The sequence below is a fragment of the Aethina tumida genome, chromosome 6 (assembly GCF_024364675.1).
Source record: "Aethina tumida isolate Nest 87 chromosome 6, icAetTumi1.1, whole genome shotgun sequence".
Lineage (NCBI taxonomy): Eukaryota > Metazoa > Arthropoda > Insecta > Coleoptera > Nitidulidae > Aethina > Aethina tumida.
The window spans coordinates 14,318,393-14,339,404 of NC_065440.1; the positions used below are offsets into that span (position 1 = coordinate 14,318,393).

The 21,012-nt window shown below is 29.2% G+C and overlaps 1 protein-coding gene across 5 annotated transcripts in view; it reads right to left on the reverse strand.

Annotated features, from left to right (window-relative positions):
• LOC109594994 (zinc finger protein rotund) overlaps positions 1–21,012 on the reverse strand; it is a 296,098-nt gene that overhangs the window by 45,619 nt on the left and 229,467 nt on the right. For all 5 annotated transcript variants that reach the window (XM_049968500.1, XM_049968502.1, XM_049968503.1 and 2 more), the window contains 2 exons: positions 18,542–18,653; positions 10,397–10,602 (listed from right to left, as the gene is read on the reverse strand). In XM_049968500.1, coding sequence (XP_049824457.1) covers positions 10,397–10,602; positions 18,542–18,653 — 318 coding nt within the window. The remainder of the gene's footprint in view (positions 1–10,396; positions 10,603–18,541; positions 18,654–21,012) is intronic.

Consider the following 21,012-nt stretch of genomic DNA (forward strand, 5'->3'; position numbering starts at 1 on the left):
GAATTTTATTTGTTTTATAATTATATATTATATAGTAAAGGCTATTTTTATTTGTTTATTAAAGGTTTAAAATATAAATTAAAAGTATCCCTGTCAACTTTATCAATTCAAGGAATACAGATATATTCAATTAAGCAACGATTTAACTGGTTTGACTAAAAAAATGTTTTAAAATTGATATTCATTGATAAAATATTGAACATTTACTTAATTATATTGGTTTTATAAATATACAAGTAAAGGCCATTTTTATTTGATATTTTATAATGAAAATATGTTATTTATTAAATACTAAAAAAATAAAACTTGTCTTTACAACTAAATAGTTTATTTAAAAAATCTTGTACCTTTGATAAAACAGCCTTAAATAAATATTTTTTATTTTATTGTAAATTCATCAATTTTTTTAAGAATTTATATATTTTTTAGCATACTTATAAACTTGATATTTCCATTTAACTGAAATTAAATAATACCTTTGTTACGATCCTCTTTGAATTAATTATTAAGGCCTTAATTTTTTATCGTACACTTACAAGTCTTGACGTTTGATTTACATTTTTATTTTTAAAAGGTTTTAGAGTACTCAACTTGTACTTTCATAATTACTATTCCGTTTACAACCCGATCCGGGTTTACATAAACTTTTCGTTGTTAGACTCAACCAATTTATACAACATGGCAAACATTAAAACCCACAAAACAATCGATCAAAACCCGATAAATCGAATCAGAAAATCATCCCCGTCCCTTCGGACCGGATCCCATTAAATTCCGAAATTCGGTGGCCCCATCAACGCAACACACACACACACACACACACACCAGGTAGACAAACCGAAATCGGACCTTTTTCCACCGTCCGCGTCATTATTAAAAAGCCGATGAAGAAGAAAAAAAAAACACGATGCCAGGTAGCCAACAAAAAAATCCATCGTAGATCACGGATGAAAGAAAAAGTACGAGTGTGTGCATTGATGACCTGAGGAATTGCGGCCATTATAGTCCCATTCTACGATATCGGCGACGATTTACGATGTTTATGTCCGTATTTTTTTTTCCATAGAGCTCAAGGGGAGGCTCTGCCCATATTTTTTTTGCGGGGCGCTAATAGAACCATTATGTTGTGGCGTTTTAATTTACTACCGGAAGAAAGCCGATCGCTTCCTGATACTTGACGAACGTAAAAGATCCATTCAAGGTTGTTTTATTTACATTATTTCGGCTTAAAATGCATTTTTGTTGGTCGCATATAATTAAGTATTTAAAGGTTTTTGTTGGTTTTAATGATTGTCACTGTTAAGGCTATTTTATTAATATTTTATATTATTTTTTAAATTTATTTCTTATTTATTTATTAATTTTTATTTTACTCAAATTATATATTTATAAAACAACCTTAAGTATAACTTAACATTATAAAAAGTTTACTCGATTCTTGAGAGAGGTACACAATGTTTTTATTGTTTCTATTTAAGGTATTAAAGACTAACTCACAACTTTGTTGAATATATCAGAATTTTTTGAGTTAATAATCTGATAAAGGCCATTTTTATTAAGTATTTTATATCTTGAATTAAGAAAGAGAGGTTAAAAAACTAAAATAAAAGTGGCCTTTATTAATTGTATCAAATAAAAATTAACTGTTATAATTAAATTAACACTTTGAAAAGTTAATAAAAATAAAAAATAATTATTTTAAATTTAGAAAATTTCATGTAGTTTTTTAACCCTTTACTCACAAAACATCTTAAATTACAGTTAAGGCCCTTTTATTAATATTTTATATTAGTAATAAAAAGAGCCTCTTATTTCCTGGTGTTATTTTTTTATTTACTATTTATTTTTTAACAATGCAAAACATATTTTAATAAAATTTTACTCGAATTTTGTATTTATAAAATAACCTTAAGTCATACCTAATATTATAAAAAGTTTTCTTGATTTTTGAGATAGGTACACAATGTTTTTATTATTACTATTTAAGGCATTAAAGTCACTGTTTAGTTGAATTTATCAGTATATTTTGTGTTAATACTGTGGTAAAGGCCATTTTATTAAGTATTTTATACCTTGAATTAACAAATACAGAGATTTAAAAACTAAAATAAAATGGGCCTTTATTAATTGTATTAATTAAAAAATAACTGACATATTTAAATTAAGCAATGAGTTACCATGAAACCTGATAAAACAGCCTTGAATTGTGATTTCATAAAATAAACCTTAAGTATTTATCCTTAAAAAATAAATATGATATTTTCGACAAGACGTCATCATTAATCCGCATTTTGGGCCTAAGAAACCGATCCCTGTTGCACACTTTAATCGTGGGGGCCCATCTCCCGATCGTCCCATTCAGACATTCCACACCGATTATTATAAAAGATGACCGGTTTCCTCGACAAAACTCTCCACGATCGATAAATCAACCCCGAGCCACAACAGTAATCCGATCCTAATAATTCTGTCAACATATTTTTCACCGAGCCATTATCGAAGCACCGATCGATGCACAATTCGAAAATGTTGCGTAGGGTAGGTGCAGAAAAAGGGGTGGCGTTCGCACGCGGTTTATTTGTGCGGTCTTGATCTATATAATGCCATTGTGTGTCGGCGATTGGAAATCGCGTGCGTGCGACACGTGGTAGCCAAGAATGCGATCGGCAACCCTTCATCGAAGCATATCGGCAAACTGGGTCGGGGTGGTGGATTTATACCATTGTTATTTACGTTATATTCTTCCTGAGACAGTAATTAATAAATGCCTTTTTATTATTATTGAACAAACCGGCCGTAAAAACGTTTTGTGACGCAATAAAACAGCCCTTGAATCACCAAAGGCTGTTTTATTACACCATCATTTAGTTTTCGAGAAGTTTTTGTTAAAATCTTGAACAAAGACATCATTTTTTCCGACGTTTGGTCAAAACCCTCTTGTTGCTGACATGAATGACCACACCAAAGACATTGATGAATGCCCCCAGCATCCAAACCTGGGCCAGGAAATCGACTCGTAGCTTCGGGACACGGGGTCATCGAACCAGCCCCCGAAACCCAATTAAAACATCTCAAATCACCCCCAGAGCGATAGAGTGCATCGAGTAAAACTCACACAACACCCGCGTCTCAAGGTGAACGGCAACAGGTGCGGATCTTGAGGGTGTCCCGAGAATCACGGCCCCGTTTTCGGATATTTTCCCATGGTCCCGATAGAGAGGCGGGGGTGTGAGGCGGGGTGGCCGCGGGACCCGGACAGATGAACTCATGTTCGGATCGCATCAGATCCGATGGGTGCACAACATGTGTGCGTGTGTGGGGGTGGTGCGTTCTCAAGATTCGATTTCGATGGAATCCCGGTCTGGTTTCTTTGTTTGGGCTTTTATTTGGATGAGGTAACAATTTTGATTTGAGTTTCGCAATTTTTATTGTGCGGGCGGGAGGAAATTGGGTCAAAGGGCTAAATAATACGCTGTCAAGGTTGTTCTCATTGTGCATCTAGGGCTTAGCATCTATTCAAATTAAAATCTGCGTCACTAGATTAAAAATCATCTGGGAAAACATTGAAAAAGTTAAAAAAAGGTTCATGTATTACTTTAAAAAAATATTATTAAATTTTTGTACAAGCTAAGGTTGTTTTATTACTTGTGTTAGATGATTAAGGTTGTTTTTATCTTTATCAAAACATTCTATACTGATGTCAAATTATAAAGGGGTACTTTGAAAGGTTAATAAAACAGCCTTAATAATCAATTATTATAAATTCAGATTTATATTTAAGAACATCTTAAATATAATGTGTGTGAGCTAAGGTTATTTTATTGCTTCTGATCAAGGTTACTTTTATCTTCAACAAACCATTTTATACTGATGGCAAATTATAAAAGGGCATTTTGAAACGTTAATAAAATAGCTTTAAAATTAATTATCTTAAATTTGGTCCATTTCATATAGTTTTTTTAACTCACAGTTTAAATTTTATAAGTTGATGGTATGTGTCAAAAATAGCCAAAGGACAAATGTAATCTCACTAGACTTTGAAAATATTAAGTAATTAATAATTAAAAGCAGTTTTATTACTTATAAAATAATATCTTCTACTTTACAATACTTTCGTATGAGCTAAGGCTATTTTATTGCTTGTATTACATGATCAAGGTTTCTTTTATCTTCAACAAACCATTTTATACTAATGACAAATTATAAAAAAGTACTTTGAAAGGTTAATAAAATAGCCTTAAAAATTAATTATCTTAAATTTAATCAATTTCATGTAGTTTTTTTAACTATTTCTCACATAATCTCTTAAATTTAACATATTTAGGTAAAGCAAGCACAGTTTAAATTTTATAATTTGATGGTATGTGTTAAAAAATAGCCAAAGGACAAATGCAGTCTTACCAGACTTTGAAAATATTAAGTAATTAATAATTAAAGGCAGTTTCATTACTTATAAAATAATATCTTTTACTTTACAATACTTTCGTGTGAGCTAAGGTTATTTTATTACTTGTGTTACATGATCAAGGTTGTTGTTACCTTCAACAAACCATTTCATACTGATGGTAAATTATAAAAGGGCACTTTGAAAGGTTAATAAAATAGCCTTAAAAATTAATTATCTTAAATTTGATCAATTTCATGAATTATTTTTTAACACTTTCTCACATAATATCTTAAATTTAACATATTTAAGTAAAGCAAGCACAGTTTAAATTTTATAATTTGATGGTATGTGTCAAAAAATAGACAAAAGACAAATATAGTCTTACCAGACTTTGAAAATATTAAGTAATTAATAATTAAAGGCAGTTTTATTACTTATAAAATAATATCTTTTACTTTACAATACTTTCGTGTGAGCTAAGGTTATTTTATTGCTTGTGTTACATGATCAAGGTTGCTTTTATCTTCACCAAACCATTTTATACTGATGGCAAATTATAAAAGGGCACTTTCAAAGGTTAATAAAATAGCCTTAAAAATTAATTATCTTAAATTTGATCAATTTCATGTAGTTTTTTTTAACCCTTTACTCACATAATATCTTATTTTGAACATATTTAGGTAAAGTAAACACAGTTTAAACTTTATAATTTAATGGTATGTGTTAAAAAATAGCCAAAGGACAAATGCAGTCTTACCAGACTTTGAAAATATTAAGTAATTAATAATTAAAGGCATTCTTATTACTTATAAAATAATATCTTTTACTTTACAATACTTTCGTGTGAGCTAAGGTTAATTTGTTGCTTGTGTTACATGATCAAGGTTACTTTTATCTTCACCAAACCATTTTATACTGATGGCAAATTATAAAAGGGCAGTTTGAAAGGTTAATAAAATAGCCTTAAAAATTAATTATCTTAAATTTGATCAATTTCATGTGGTTTTTTAACCCTTTATTCCATAATATATTAATTTAACATATTTAGGTTAAGTAAGAATAGTTTGACTTTTATAATTTGATTATATGTGTCAAAAATAGCCAAAGGACAAATGTAATCTTACTATACTTTAAAAATATTATATAAATAATATTAAAGGCAGTATTATTACTTATAAAATAATATTTTCTACTTTACAATACTTTCGTGTGAGCTAAGGTTATTTTATTGCTTGTGTTACATGATCAAGGTTGCTTTTATCTTCAACAAACCATTTTATACTGATGGAAAATTATAAAAAGGCACTTTGAAAGGCTAATAAAATAGCCTTAATAATTAATTATTACAAATTTGGACAATTTTGTGTAGTTATTTTAACTTTTAACTAACATAACATCTTATATATAAGCACAGTTGGAGTTTTACTGTACGAATAGAATCTAACCAGACTTTCAAAACATTAAATAAATAAAATTAAATGCAGTTTATTACTTATAAAAAAACACCTCTTACTTTACAACGCTTTCGTACAAGCTAAGGTTGTTTTATTACTCGTGTTTGATGGTCAAGGCTATTTTTATTTTTAACAAACAACCTGTTACATTTGCAAATTTGAACAGTGCACTTCAACAAAGTAATAAAACAGCCTTAACAGACATAAATATATTGAATTTAGCTAATTTCCTGCAATTTTTACAACCCATTTCAAATAACACACACACAGCCCATCTTAAATAGTAACAATTCTTTCAAAATCAAGCACAGATTGAAGAAACTGAACACGATCATTAATCTCAGAAATTGCGCCCGAGGCCGGCCAGGATCCGAGGCGTTCTTTTGTGACCTCCACAACAAAAATCCACTTCCTCTTATTCACCGGGCGCTCGATAATTTCCAAACTCATTATGTACACGTTTCACCGCGCGTCTCCTCTCTCTCACACTGTATGTGTGTGTGTGTGTGTGTGTATCTTATTTTTAGATTTATTTTTAATGGACGTTTTTGTCTTTTACCTGAGACCGAAAGGCTGGGGCCGATTTTTCGTACGACGTTACCAAACTTAAGACGGCGATGGGGGGCTTTTCGTAAGCGACGCGGAAGATTCAGACTGAAACGATTCGTTCTGATTGGATTTCGTAAAACGCCGGATTGGCACACTGGTTTCGGTTTTGCGGTGCAAAAACGAAGGCAACACTATATTAGATTTTCCATGTTCGAGTAAACAAATTGCGTGTCGTTACGAAACGACAAAAACCAATAAAAAGTCCATTTTTTTCCAGTATGTCGGATTGATAAGTAGTGTGAAACGGTGCAATTTAAATGTGATTCGGTTATTTCGAATGTTACATTGTTTTTAGGTGTTCACTCTCGTGTAAAACAGCCTTGGTTATTAATCAAACGTTGCTTTTTTATGTGGGAAAAAATTAATTGTCTTTATTATTTGTGGAGTAGCCCTTAAAATTGTTTAAATGTAAATAAACACAACTATTTAAGACATTATAAAATTACTTTTATTTAAATTTCTTCTTGTATAATGTAGCCTTGATATTAATTAAATTATAAAAGTAGTTATGGTTTGTGATTAACTGAGGAATAACCTTTATGTATAAAATACATGTTATTTCCAATTGATATAGGAAAATAAACTTGCCTCAAATTAGCAAAATTATGTAAAATATAATGTTGCGTTGAAAAACTGGTTCGATATTAAAAAATGCTCCTATCAGTTCTTGATGGAAAAAATAGCCTTGATATTAATTAAATATTGCTTTATAAAAAAGGTAGTTATGAATTGTGATGATTTAAAAATTAACCTTTATGTGTTAATTACATTTTATTTTAAACTGATGAAAAAAAAATAAAGTTGCCTTAAATAGAATAATTATTTATTATATTATTAATTACTTGTCATTTTAAGTCGAAAAAGGAAAATAAAATTGTCGTAAATAGACAATATTATATAAAATGTATCGTCTTAACTTCACTTCCTTAGTTTATGTCTTAATTATACGTTATTTCAAACTGATAAAGGAAAATAAAGTTGCCTTAATTAGATTTTTTTTTTTAAATATTACTTTTTAGGTTTATTTTATTAAAAAATAGTTATAAATTATGGTTAATTAAAAAATAAACCTTTGATATTAATTACGTATCATTTTAAACCGAGAAAGGAAAATAAAATTGCCTTGAATATACAAAATTATGTAAAATTTGACGTCTTAACTTCATTTTTTTTAAAAAATAGTTATAAATTAGAAATTAATTGAAATACATAGTCTATGTATCAATTATATCTAATTTCAAGCTAATAAAGGAAAATAAAGTTGCCTTAAATAGAAAAAATATTAAAAATTTTACGTTTTAGATTTATTTTATTAAAAAAATTAGTAACAAATTATGGTTAATTAAAAAATAAGCTTCTGGTATTAATTGCGTGTCATTTTAAGCCGAAAAAGGAAAATAAAATTGCCTTAAATAGACAAAACTATTTAAAATTTGTCGTCTTAACTTCACTTTTTTAAAAAAGTAGTTATAAATTAAAAATTAATTGAAATGCATAGTTTATGTATCAATTATATGTTATTTCAAGCGAATAAAGGAAAATAAAGTTGCCTTAAATAGAAAAAATATTAAAAATTTTACGTTTTATGTTTATTTTATTAAAAAAATTAGTAACGAATTGTGGTTAATTAAAAAATAAGTTTCAGGTATTAATTACGTGTCTTTTTAAGCCAAAAAAGGAAAATAAAATTGCCTTAAATAGACGAAACTATTTAAAATTTGTTGTCTTAGATTCACTTTTTTAAAAAAGTAGTTATAAATTAGAAATTAATTGAAACACATAGATTATGTATCAATTATATGTTATATCAAGCGAATAAAGGAAAATAAAGTTGCCTTAAATGGAAAAAATATTAAAAATTGTACGTTTTATGTTTATTTTATTAAAAAAATTAGTAACGAATTGTGGTTAATTAAAAAATAAGTTTCAGGTATTAATTACGTGTCATTTTAAGCCGAAAAAGGAAAATAAAATTGCCTTAAATACACAAAATTATGTAAAATTTGTCGTCTTAACTTCGCTTTTTTTGAAAAGTAGTTATATATTAGAAATTAATTTAAATACATAGTTTATGTATCAATTATATGTTATTTCAAGCTGATAAAAAAATAAAGTTGCCTTAAAAAGAAAAAAAAAAATAAAATAAAATTTTATGTTTATTTTATTAAAAAAAATAGTAATGAATTATAGTTAATTAAATAATAAGCATAAGGTATTAATTACGTGTCATTTTAAGCCCAAAAATGAAAATAAAGTTGACTTAAATAGACAAAGTTATGTAAAATTTAATGTTTCATCTTTAATTTAATAATAATGTAGATAAAAAATAATTTTTATGTATTAATTACGTGTTATTTAAAAATGAAAAAGGCAAATAAAATTGCCTTAAATGGAAAAAATATATATTTTTTAATATTATTAAAAAAATGGTTAGAAATTGGGATTAATATATTAAATACATGTTATTTTAAGCAGGTAAAGGCAAATAAAATTGCCTTAAATGGGTACAATTATGTAAATTTGAACATCTTAACGAAACCAATTGATTTAGAAATTCTATTTCTAAATAAGAATAAATGCAATTTGCCTAAACATCCTTGATATTAATTAAATTCCGCAGCTTTATTAAAAAATCAGTTATGGATTGTTATTAATTGAAGATTAACCTTTACACGTTATTTACAAACACACGTAACAAAATAAAGTCGCCTTAAATGGGCAAAATTAACGTTAAACGCTTTATCAAAACGTAACCCGACAACATTAAGTCATAGGCAAGTCGATAAAAATCAACTCACGAGATAAAAACCCAAGATAGACAATTTTAAAAATTGTGCCCACCTTGAATCTGCATAATTTAGGGGACGTTTCCGATCGAGTTCGTTGACACATTCTGATTCACCGTAAAACAGCCTTGACTGCCGTTTATTATTTATCATTAGCCAAGACGAATCTTGACCGGTCCATTTAATACTTCCCCTCTCGACAACACACAACACACCGAAAGAACAGCGAAAAAAAAAAACAACATAAAACATCAAGAGTCAATGAGAGAGAGTGGCTTACCGGGCGGGCAAAAAACGCCACAAAAAAAAAATCAAAACACGGCCTAGTGCCACCGTTACTGTGTGCGTGTGTGTGTGTGTGAGACGGAGATGCCGGTCGGGATGGACCAGAACGGGAAGGAGAAGACGGAGGACCAAACAGAAACGAAAAAAACAAAAAAGAAAAAAACGGCACACGTCCACTACTACCGTGCGGCGAATTCTTTATCTTTTTTTTTTTTTTTTTTCATTTTTTCGTCGTTTCGTCGTCGCTCCCTCTCTCCTTCATCGCCTTGCGTTTTTTTGTGTCGGCGTTTTATTAGGCCGTGGATCCATTCATGCGTTTTTTCACGTGGGGCCCGGCGATCCGGGGCAATTTTGTCCGGTTTGCCCCGGCGGAACGACCATCATCGTCGTCGTCAACGTTTCCTTCTTAAAAAAATTATCGGGCACCGCGTGCACCTATTTTAGATATTCGTGGATCGGAAGAATATATTAAAAGTATTTAGGCAATATCAAATAACATTTTAAAAGCTCGTTAAACGATTATGATTAAACGCTTTATCTTCTTTATAACAAATTACGGTGGTGTTAAATTTTTGTTTGTCATTTATGTCATTAAAACACTCGATAGCAACTTGATAGATTAGTACTAAAAATTTTAATCGTCCTCAACTTTTATTAACAATTATCTACACTTTAATATTCGCCGCCACTTTTCCGCAAATTCGAGATCAACGTCTGCAAATGACCTTTTATTCAAATACCAAAGGAGCCCGACCGAAATTAGCGCCAAACAAAACTACCATTCGATTTGGCCCTGTCATTGTTACATACACGTATTGCTTAGGCGTAGGTGTGAATACAATGATCGTTCAAGGGTACCCGATGGGGGGACTTACCTGCGGACACATTTTGCACTGGTACTTCCTGGGTTGGGGGCCGCCGTTCTGCATGCCGCCCATTTTGGTCGCGTTGATGGGCTGCGGCACGACGAGGAGCGCGGGGCTGGAGCCCGCCACCCCCGGCGACGAGCTGCTCGACGTCGACCGGCCCGACGTGTAGATGCCCGGCGTGCCCGCCATGTGGTCCTCCATGCCAGCGTAAACTGAAACGACGGGGAAAACCTCTTTAAATTCAAAAATCTTTCGCCTCCAATTAGTTTTTATCTTGTTTTAAGATTATATTTTTAAGGAGAATAGTCTAAATTACCATAAAAATACCAATGAAGATGATTTCATTATACAACGAAGACAGGGAAAGCCCATCATCATCTTCAATTCAAGGATTTTTAGCATTTAAGAACGAATGAACCTCCTCATCTTGGTTATTAGTTGGTTTTAGTATGTTTTAAGACTGTATTTTAATGAAGAACAGTCTAAAATATAAAATCTCATCATTAAAATGCCAATGGAGCTGATTTCATTGTACAACGAAGACAGGGAAAGTCCATTATCAGCTTCAATTGAAGGATTTTTAGCATTTAAGAATGAATGAATCTTCTCTTCTTGGTTATTAGTTGTTTGTAGTACGTTTTAAGACTGTATTTTAATGAAGAACAGTCTAAAATATAATATCTTCATCATTAAAATGCCAATGGAGCTGATTTCATTGTACAACGAAAACAGGGAAAGCCTATCATCATCTTCAATTCAAGGATTTTTAGCATTTAAGAATGAATGAAACTTCTCATCTTGGTTATTAGTTATTTTTAGTACGTTTTAAGAATGTATTTTAATGAAAAACAGTCTAAAATATAAGATCTCATCATTAAATTGCCAATGGAGCTGATTTCATTGTACAACGAAGACAGGGAAAGCCCATTATCAGCTTCAATTCAAGGATTTTTTGTAATTGATAATGAATGAATCTTCTCTTCTTGGTTATTAGTTGTTTGTAGTACGTTTTAAGACTCTATTTTAATGAAGAACAGTCTAAAATATAATATCTTCATCATTAAAATGCCAATGGAGCTGATTCCATTGTACAACGAAGACAGGGAAAGCCCATTATCAGCTTCAATTCAAGGATTTTTAGCATTTAAGAATGAATGAACCTTCTCATCTTGGTTATTAGTTGGTTTTAGTATGTTTTAAGACAGTATTTTAATGAAGAACAGTCTAAAATATAAAATCTCATCATTAAAATGCCAATGGAGCTGATTTCATTGTACAACGAAGACAGGGAAAGCCCATTATCAGCTTCAATTCAAGGATTTTTAGCATTTAAGAATGAATGAATCTTCTTATCTTGGTTATAAGTAATTTTTAGTACGTTTTAAGACTGTATTTTAATGAAGAACAGTCTAAAATATAATATCTCATCATTAAAATGCCAATGGAGCTGATTTCATTGTACCATGAAGACAGGGAAAGCCCATTATCAGCTTCAATTCAAGGATTTTTAGCATTTAAGAATGAATGAACCTTCTCATCTTGGTTATTAGTTGGTTTTAGTATGTTTTAAGACAGTATTTTAATGAAGAACAGTCTAAAATATAAAATCTCATCATTAAAATGCCAATGGAGCTGATTTCATTGTACAACGAAGACAGGGAAAGCCCATTATCAGCTTCAATTCAAGGATTTTTAGCATTTAAGAATGAATGAATCTTCTTATCTTGGTTATAAGTAATTTTTAGTACGTTTTAAGACTGTATTTTAATGAAGAACAGTCTAAAATATAATATCTCATCATTAAAATGCCAATGGAGCTGATTTCATTGTACCATGAAGACAGGGAAAGCCCATTATCAGCTTCAATTTAAGGATTTTTAGCATTTAAGAATGAATGAACCTTCTCATCTTGGTTATAAGTAGTTTTTAGTACGTTTTAAGAATGTATTTTAATGAAAAACAGTCTAAAATATAAGATCTCATCATTAAATTGCCAATGGAGCTGATTTCATTGTACAACGAAGACAGGGAAAGCCCATTATCAGCTTCAATTCAAGGATTTTTTGTAATTGATAATGAATGAATCTTCTCTTCTTGGTTATTAGTTGTTTGTAGTACGTTTTAAGACTGTATTTTAATGAAGAACAGTCTAAAATATAATATATTCATCATTAAAATGCCAATGGAGCTGATTCCATTGTACAACGAAGACAGGGAAAGCCCATTATCAGCTTCAATTCAAGGATTTTTAGCATTTAAGAATGAATGAACCTTCTCATCTTGGTTATTAGTTGGTTTTAGTATGTTTTAAGACAGTATTTTAATGAAGAACAGTCTAAAATATAAAATCTCATCATTAAAATGCCAATGGAGCTGATTTCATTGTACAACGAAGACTGGGAAAGCCCATTCAGCTTCAATTCAAGGATTTTTAGCATTTAAGAATGAATGAACCTTCTCATCTTGGTTATTAGTTGGTTTTAGTACGTTTTAAGACTGTATTTTAATGAAAAACAGTCGAAAATATAATATTTCATCATTAAAATGCCAATGCCAATTTCATTGTACAACGAAGACAGGGAAAGCCCATCATCAGCTTCAATTCAAGGATTTTTAGCATTTAAGAATGAATGAACCTTCTCATCTTGGTTATAAGTTGTTTTTAGTACGTTTTAAGACTGTACTTTACTGAAGAACAGTCTAAAATATAATATCTCATCATTAAAATGCCAATGGAGCTGATTTCATTGTACCACGAAGACAGGGAAAGCCCATTATCAGCTTCAATTTAAGGATTTTTAGCATTTAAGAATGAATGAACCTTCTCATCTTGGTTATAAGTTGTTTTTAGTACGTTTTAAGACTGTACTTTACTGAAGAACAGTCTAAAATATAATATCTCATCATTAAAATGCCAATGGAGCTGATTTCATTGTACCACGAAGACAGGGAAAGCCCATTATCAGCTTCAATTTAAGGATTTTTAGCATTTAAGAATGAATGAACCTTCTCATCTTGGTTATAAGTAGTTTTTAGTACGTTTTAAGACTGTATTTTAATGAAGAACAGTCTAAAATATAATATCTCATCATTAAAATGCCAATGGAGCTGATTTCATTGTACAACGAAGACAGGGAAAGCCCATTATCAGCTTCAATTTAAGGATTTTTAGCATTTAAGAATGAATGAACCTTCTCATCTTGGTTATAAGTAGTTTTTAGTACGTTTTAAGACTGTACTTTACTGAAGAACAGTCTAAAATATAATATCTCATCATTAAAATGCCAATGGAGCTGATTTCATTGTACCACGAAGACAGGGAAAGCCCATTATCAGCTTCAATTTAAGGATTTTTAGCATTTAAGAATGAATGAACCTTCTCATCTTGGTTATAAGTTGTTTTTAGTACGTTTTAAGACTGTACTTTACTGAAGAACAGTCTAAAATATAATATCTCATCATTAAAATGCCAATGGAGCTGATTTCATTGTACCACGAAGACAGGGAAAGCCCATTATCAGCTTCAATTTAAGGATTTTTAGCATTTAAGAATGAATGAACCTTCTCATCTTGGTTATAAGTAGTTTTTAGTACGTTTTAAGACTGTATTTTAATGAAGAACAGTCTAAAATATAATATCTCATCATTAAAATGCCAATGGAGCTGATTTCATTGTACAACGAAGACAGGGAAAGCCCATTATCAGCTTCAATTTAAGGATTTTTAGCATTTAAGAATGAATGAACCTTCTCATCTTGGTTATAAGTAGTTTTTAGTACGTTTTAAGACTGTATTTTAATGAAGAACAGTCTAAAATATAATATCTCATCATTAAAATGCCAATGGAGCTGATTTCATTGTACAACGAAGACAGGGAAAACCCATCATCAGCTTCAATTCAAGGATTTTTAGCATTTAAGAACGAATGAACCTTCTCATCTTGGTTACTAGTATTTTTTAGTACGTTTTAAGACTGTATTTTAAAGAAAAACAATCTAAATTATAATATTTCATCATTAAGATGCCAATGGAGGTGATTTCATTGTACACTGAAGACAGGAAAATCCAATATAGTCTTGAATTCAAGGATTTTTAGCAGTTAAGAACGAATGAACCTCCTCATCTTGGTTATCAGTAGTTTTTAAAACGTTTTAAGACTATATTTTAAAGAAGAACTGTTTAAAATATAATATCTCATTACTAAGATGCCAATGAAGGTGATTTCATTGTACATTGAAGTCAGGAAAAGCTCATCATTGTCTTCAATTCAAGGATTTTTAGCATTTAAGAACGAACGAATGAGGAGGGTTATCCTCATCTTAGTTATTAGTAGATTTTATGACATTTTAAGACCGCATTTTAAAGAAATACACTCTAAAATATAATATTTCATCATTAAGATGCCAATGGAGATGCATTAATTGTACAAAGAAGTCAGGAAAAGCCCATGATCAATATCGATTCAAGGATTTTTAGTATTTAAGAATGAATAAACCTTCTCATCTTGGTTATTAGTACATTTTAGTAGGTTTTAAGACTGTATTTTAAAAAGCTGTAACTTTTTTTACTTTAATTAAATTTTCTATATTCTCAACTCATTGTTTTTATGTTCTTTTTCTAATTAGAACCATTTTATTAGCAATTAAATTGGTATCACCTGACTTTTTTTGCAATGTTTTTTCATGTCCAATCAAATCAATAATTTATAATAAATAGATATGTCTGCAAATAAAAATCAATTCCCATAATCGTTCATTAGTTTTTATCTTAATTCATGCAAAGATTTATGCATCGTCGCAAGTGAGAAATAAAAATTGTGATTTTTCCCACTAATTAACGTCGTCCCCTAATTAACCGGTCCGATCTAAATTGAGCGTTTTTTTTTTGCGATCGCAGCCGATAAATAAGTACGCGAAACAAAAAAAAAAAAAAAACGACGGACGGAAAGATCGAAATAGACGTCAATTAGATCATCGTATGCAGAAAGTGGGCTGGGCCCGGCTAATTGCGATTTTATACAAATCAGGCAACCTTGACGGTTTGCGGCTTTGCATCTCGCGGAAAAGTGAATGTCGCCCGGGTCCGGTCCTGCACCGTCCAAAACACACGAGGAAAGAGAGTGGATAGATCTCGATCGAAGCGTTAGAATTAACATTTTAATAAAACGTTGCCCGGCCACGAAACTCGAAGAGATGTTGACCTTGCGGAACACCCCGCGGCCACTCGCGACTCGCAACTTGCAATTTTTGCGCGGCGGCCCCCGGGGGACTGCCACCGCCACGGCGACGACGACGACGACGGCGGCGGCGGCGGCGGACGTTTCCTGTTTTCGGGCCCGCGCGACTAGTTTTCGGGCCGCGCGAATTCGATACCTGTTTGGACACGGCTCTGGTCTATGATCAACCCAGTTCTTTGTGCTCTTGGTCGTTTGGTTTTATAAATAGACGCGGAACGGTCAGGAAACTGTACTTGGTCGGCGGACGGTTTGGCCGATGATGAGTTTTGCTCGTCTTTGGCGTACGGTGAAATCGCCTTTATTGGCAATTTGATGGTACGACATTATATTTTGGACTGTCCTTCCTGAAAGTACAGTCCTCAAGACTAACAGCAACAAAGATGAAAAGGTTCCTTCGTTGTTAGATTCTTGAACTGAATCCGATGATACGTTTTTTCCGCCTTCGTTTTACAATAAAATAACCTCCAATGGTATTTTAATAACGAGATATTACTTTTTGTGTTGTGGTTCTTTAAAACAAAGTATACAAACCACTAATAACAAAGATGACAAAGATTCTTCATTGTTAGAGATGGAAGATTCTTGAATTGAGTTGATAATGAATTTACAATAATTAAATAAAAAAATAATATTAAATAATCAAAATTTTAGAAGTCTTAAGAAGACAAAAATAATAAAATTAGTATTTTAGAAGTTAAATAAATAATTAAAATATAATTTTTAGAAGATTACTCTTCGAATTATTCTAGAAGAATAAACATAAATTGGACTCTTAATATCTCAAAAGTTTTATTAAAAAAAGGAATTAATGTTTAAATAATATTATTCTTAAATATTTAAACACAAAATTTTAGAAGTAAATGTCTTAAGAAGACAACAATACTAATAAGATCAACATTTTAGAAGTCAGTTTTCAAAATATATACAATGTTTTTAAGTTATTATAATTAAAATTACATAAAATATGAATAATTTAATTGTTAATATGCAAAAAGAAATTTAGAAGACACTAATTTAAGTATAAGTTATATTTTAAGTAAATAATTAAAATATAAAAAATAAACAATTTTGGAACAACATAAAAACTGATAAACTAGAATTTTTAGAAGTTACTCTTCGAGTTATTATAGAAGAATAAAAATAAATTAGACTCCCAATGTCTCAAAAGTTATATTAATTAAAAGGAATTAATATTAAATAATCTTAATGTTACATAATTAAATACAAAATTTTAGAAGTAAATGCTTTAAGAAGACAACAATATTAATAAAATCAATATTTTAGAAGTCAATTTTCAAAATATTCTAAAAAATAAAATATAATTAGTTTCTTGAAACTATAGAATATAATAATTAAAACGTCACAAAATATGAATAATTCAATTGTTAACAAGCAAAATGAAATTTAGAAGACACTATTTAAGTATAAGTTATATTTTAAGTAAATAATTAACATAAATAAAAAATATAAAATTTAAAACATAAAAACTGATAAACTAGAATTTTTAGAAGTTACTCTTCGAGATATTCTAGAAGAATAAAAATAAATTGGACTCTCAATGTCTCAAAAGTTATATTAATTGAAAGGAATTAAAATTTAAATAATTTTAATGTTATATTATTAAATATAAAATTTTAGAAGCAAATGTTTTAAGAAGACGACAATACTAATAAAATCAATATTTTAGAAGTCAGTTCTAAATTTATTCAATAAATAAAATATAATTAGATACTAATAACTGAAGATTAGTTAAAAAGAAAGTAGTTACAGGACAAGAAGAAGTTCAGGAGCTTCTAATGACTACAAATCCTATATTTCAAATAAATACTGAAAATATTCATAATGAGAATCGTAGGAAACATCCAGTTTTATCAACGTCAAAAAATTCTAGACTAACAAAATTAAATTAGACTTCCGATACTTAAAAACCAATTAAAAAAATCAAAACGTCACAACCTGAATAATTAACTGGTCAAAGCGGAACGAAGCAAAAGACAAGACAAGAAATTACCAAGAAATTGCGGGGAACGTACAAAAACGTCCGAGGAAACATCTAAACATATTAAAATGCACAAGAAACGATCAATGAGAGTAGGAAAAAAAAAACGATTTATCAGTTAATTTATGTGAAGAATGCAATAACGGTCCAACATCACAATCCGCAAGGAGATTAATTAGAAAGAAGACATCAGGAAAACAAGCGACCAACCGATTGGGGGGATATCGGTGGAGGGATTAGAAGAGAAAGGCCCGCGGAAGAAATCCGAACGTTCCGCCACATTAAACTACACGAATCCACCAAAAAAGTAAAAAATAAAACGAAGATTTAAGGAAACATCGCTGCGAACAAAACAACCGACGAAGGCCGCCACTGACGTCGAAGGGGGCAGTAAAACATCACATCAGCAAGGCAAGGCAAGAAAAATGATTTACAATACGATTCGCGGGACTCGGGGCGAAAGAAACAGGTTGGCGTTACGTCACGTTTAAAAATGTGTAATGTGTGCCGGTATTTCGGCGGTCGATTAATTAAGAAAATTACTAATTACCGCGTCGATTCTCTATGATCGCTACGACGCCCGCGGGGAACTGGTTTGCTTTTGGACGAATGCAAATTTTCGTCGGTTACGTAACCGAGTCCGCGAGGTAGCGGTTCATTTTTGCGACCGTCCCGTCGCATACATTGATCCGATTAAATTTCATAATTGGTCGCGGTCCGAATTGATGGGAGTAATCGGGTCGGACCGGCTCATGGATGGATTTTGCAATTAGGTTTTGCGCAAAATAAGAAAACGGGACGAGACGACGAAGAAAAGGAAGAGAGCGTGCGTCGCTTTGATGGTCGGGAGGAAATTAACTGGATATACACGTTTCGATTTGACGACGGATATTAAATAATAAAATGCTGAACTCACCTTTTTGCATTTGGTTGTGCTCGTTCATCTTCGACTCGTAGCCTTGCTTGTTGATGCCCATCGTGTTCCTGGTCCAGTTGGGGTAGTCGTCTTTTCCATGCTGACCGCATTGCTGCAATAAACGAAAGAAAATTAAATTCATTAGAAATTAAATTGTCTATGGTTAAATTAAATAATTTGAAAATGTTGATGGATTTTTTGAAATATCTTCAAAAAGACAAAGTTTTAAAAATTAAATTATATAGAGGCACATTTTGGTTTTTAAAAACATTATTTTTGATGTTACTTTTGTCTGTTTTTTTTTTAACTGAATAGAAAGGGTTAACGAACATGTTAAATCACTATATAACTTCATAACTACGGTATTTCAACAATTATTAGTAATCGAATGTTAAACAAAGCATTTCTTTGAAATCAGGTTAAAATTAGTGTTTCCTTTACTGTATTAACAACATTTTGAGTACACACATATGTATTTACAGAAACAGTGTAACATATGTGTGTGTAACAGTGTAACTATATATCTTTTAATTGTATTTCGAAATTCTTGAATTTAATAAAATTCATAATCTCATTATATTAAATAATAAAAAAATTGCTACAATTTGCCAATTAATATAAATTTTATTAGTTTATCTAATTAAAAAACATTAAAACTACTAAATAATATAATAAAGTTATTCTATAAATATCTATAAATATTCAATTAAAACTTTAAATTAATTAATTTATTATAACTTTATATTTGGTAATTGTCAAAAATTTTGAAGTATTTTAAATATTCTAATTAAAAGAAAAAAATAATCTCCATACTTCTTCTCTAATTGTTATCAATAAAAAAATTATTTAGTAATAAAATTTATAATCTTTTAGGACTAACTAAATAAAATAATAAATTATTACTCATAATTAAAATGTTAAATTTATCAATTTATGCCAATTTAATATTTGATGGTAATTGTCTAAAATTTTGAAATGTTTTAATTAATTTTTGTAATTAGAAGAAAAAAAAAATCTTCAACCTTCTTTTCATTATAATTTGAAATTAATTTAATAAAATTTTTAATATCTTTAGACTAAATAATATAAAAAAATGTTTTCAGCGATTTCTGATTGACATTTTATTTATCAATTCAAAAATATAAATTATTTTTTATTAGTTTATTCAGTTAAAAAATAAAAATTTCTTTATTTTTTATCAATAAAAACTCTAAAATTATTCAGTAATAAAATTTATAATCTTTTGCGTCTAAATAAAGTAATAAAATACTTATAAATTTCTATAAACAGTAAATTATTTCTTCTAATTAAAAGGTTAAACTTATAATAATTTAATATGTGGTAATTATCCAAAATTTTGAAATATTTATAACTTTTGTAATTAAAAGGAAAAAAAATAATCTTCATCCTTCTTTTCATTATAATTTGAAATTAATTTAATAAAATTTTTAATATCTTTAGACTAAATAGTATAAAAAAAAATGTTTCCAGAGACTTCTATGGACTTCTATTGACATTTAATCTACCAATTCAAAAATATAGATTGTCTAATTTTTATCAATAAAAACTCTAAAATTATTCAGTAATATAAAATTTATAATCCTTTGAATAAAATAATAAAATACTTCTGTAAATTTCTATAAAAAGTAAATTATTTCTTATAATTAAAAGCTTAAATTTATAAATTTATCACAATTTAATAGTTGGTAATTGTCAAAAATTTTGAAATATTTTAATTAATTTTTATAATTAAAAGAAAAAAAAATAATCTCCATTATTCTTTTCATTATAATTAGAAATTATTGAATTATTATATTATTATAAAATTTTTAATCTTTTTATATTAAATAATATAAAAAAATGTTTCGAGGACTTTTTGTGGACTTTCATAGACATTTAATTCGCCAATTCAAAAATATAAATAAATTGTCTAATTTTTATGAATAAAAACTATAAAATCTTTTATAAAAAAATTCTTTTATAAATTTCTATAAAAAGAAAATTATTTCTTATAATTAAAAGCTTCAAATTACAAATTTATCCCGATTTAATATTTGGTAATTGTCAAAAGTTTTGATATATTTTAATTAATTTTTCAAATTGAAAGGAAAGAAAATCTAATAATTTGATATTATTGAATTTAATAAAATTTTTAATCTCTATGTTAAATAATACAAAAAAAATATTTCTTGAGACAATAACAATTAATTTACCAATTCAAAAATAGACATTATTATTTATTAGTTTATCTAATTAATAATGAATAAAAAAATTAATTTTCCCAATTAATTTATGAATTTTGAAAATTATTTATTATTTTCTAATTAAGAAAATATATTTATGTGATTTCATTAAATTTAATAAAATCGATATTTTTTATGGTTAAATATTATCTCCTATGAAAATCATTTCTTAGAATTAACATTATCAGAATTTAATATTTGGTAATTGTCCAATTTTTTTAAATTAAA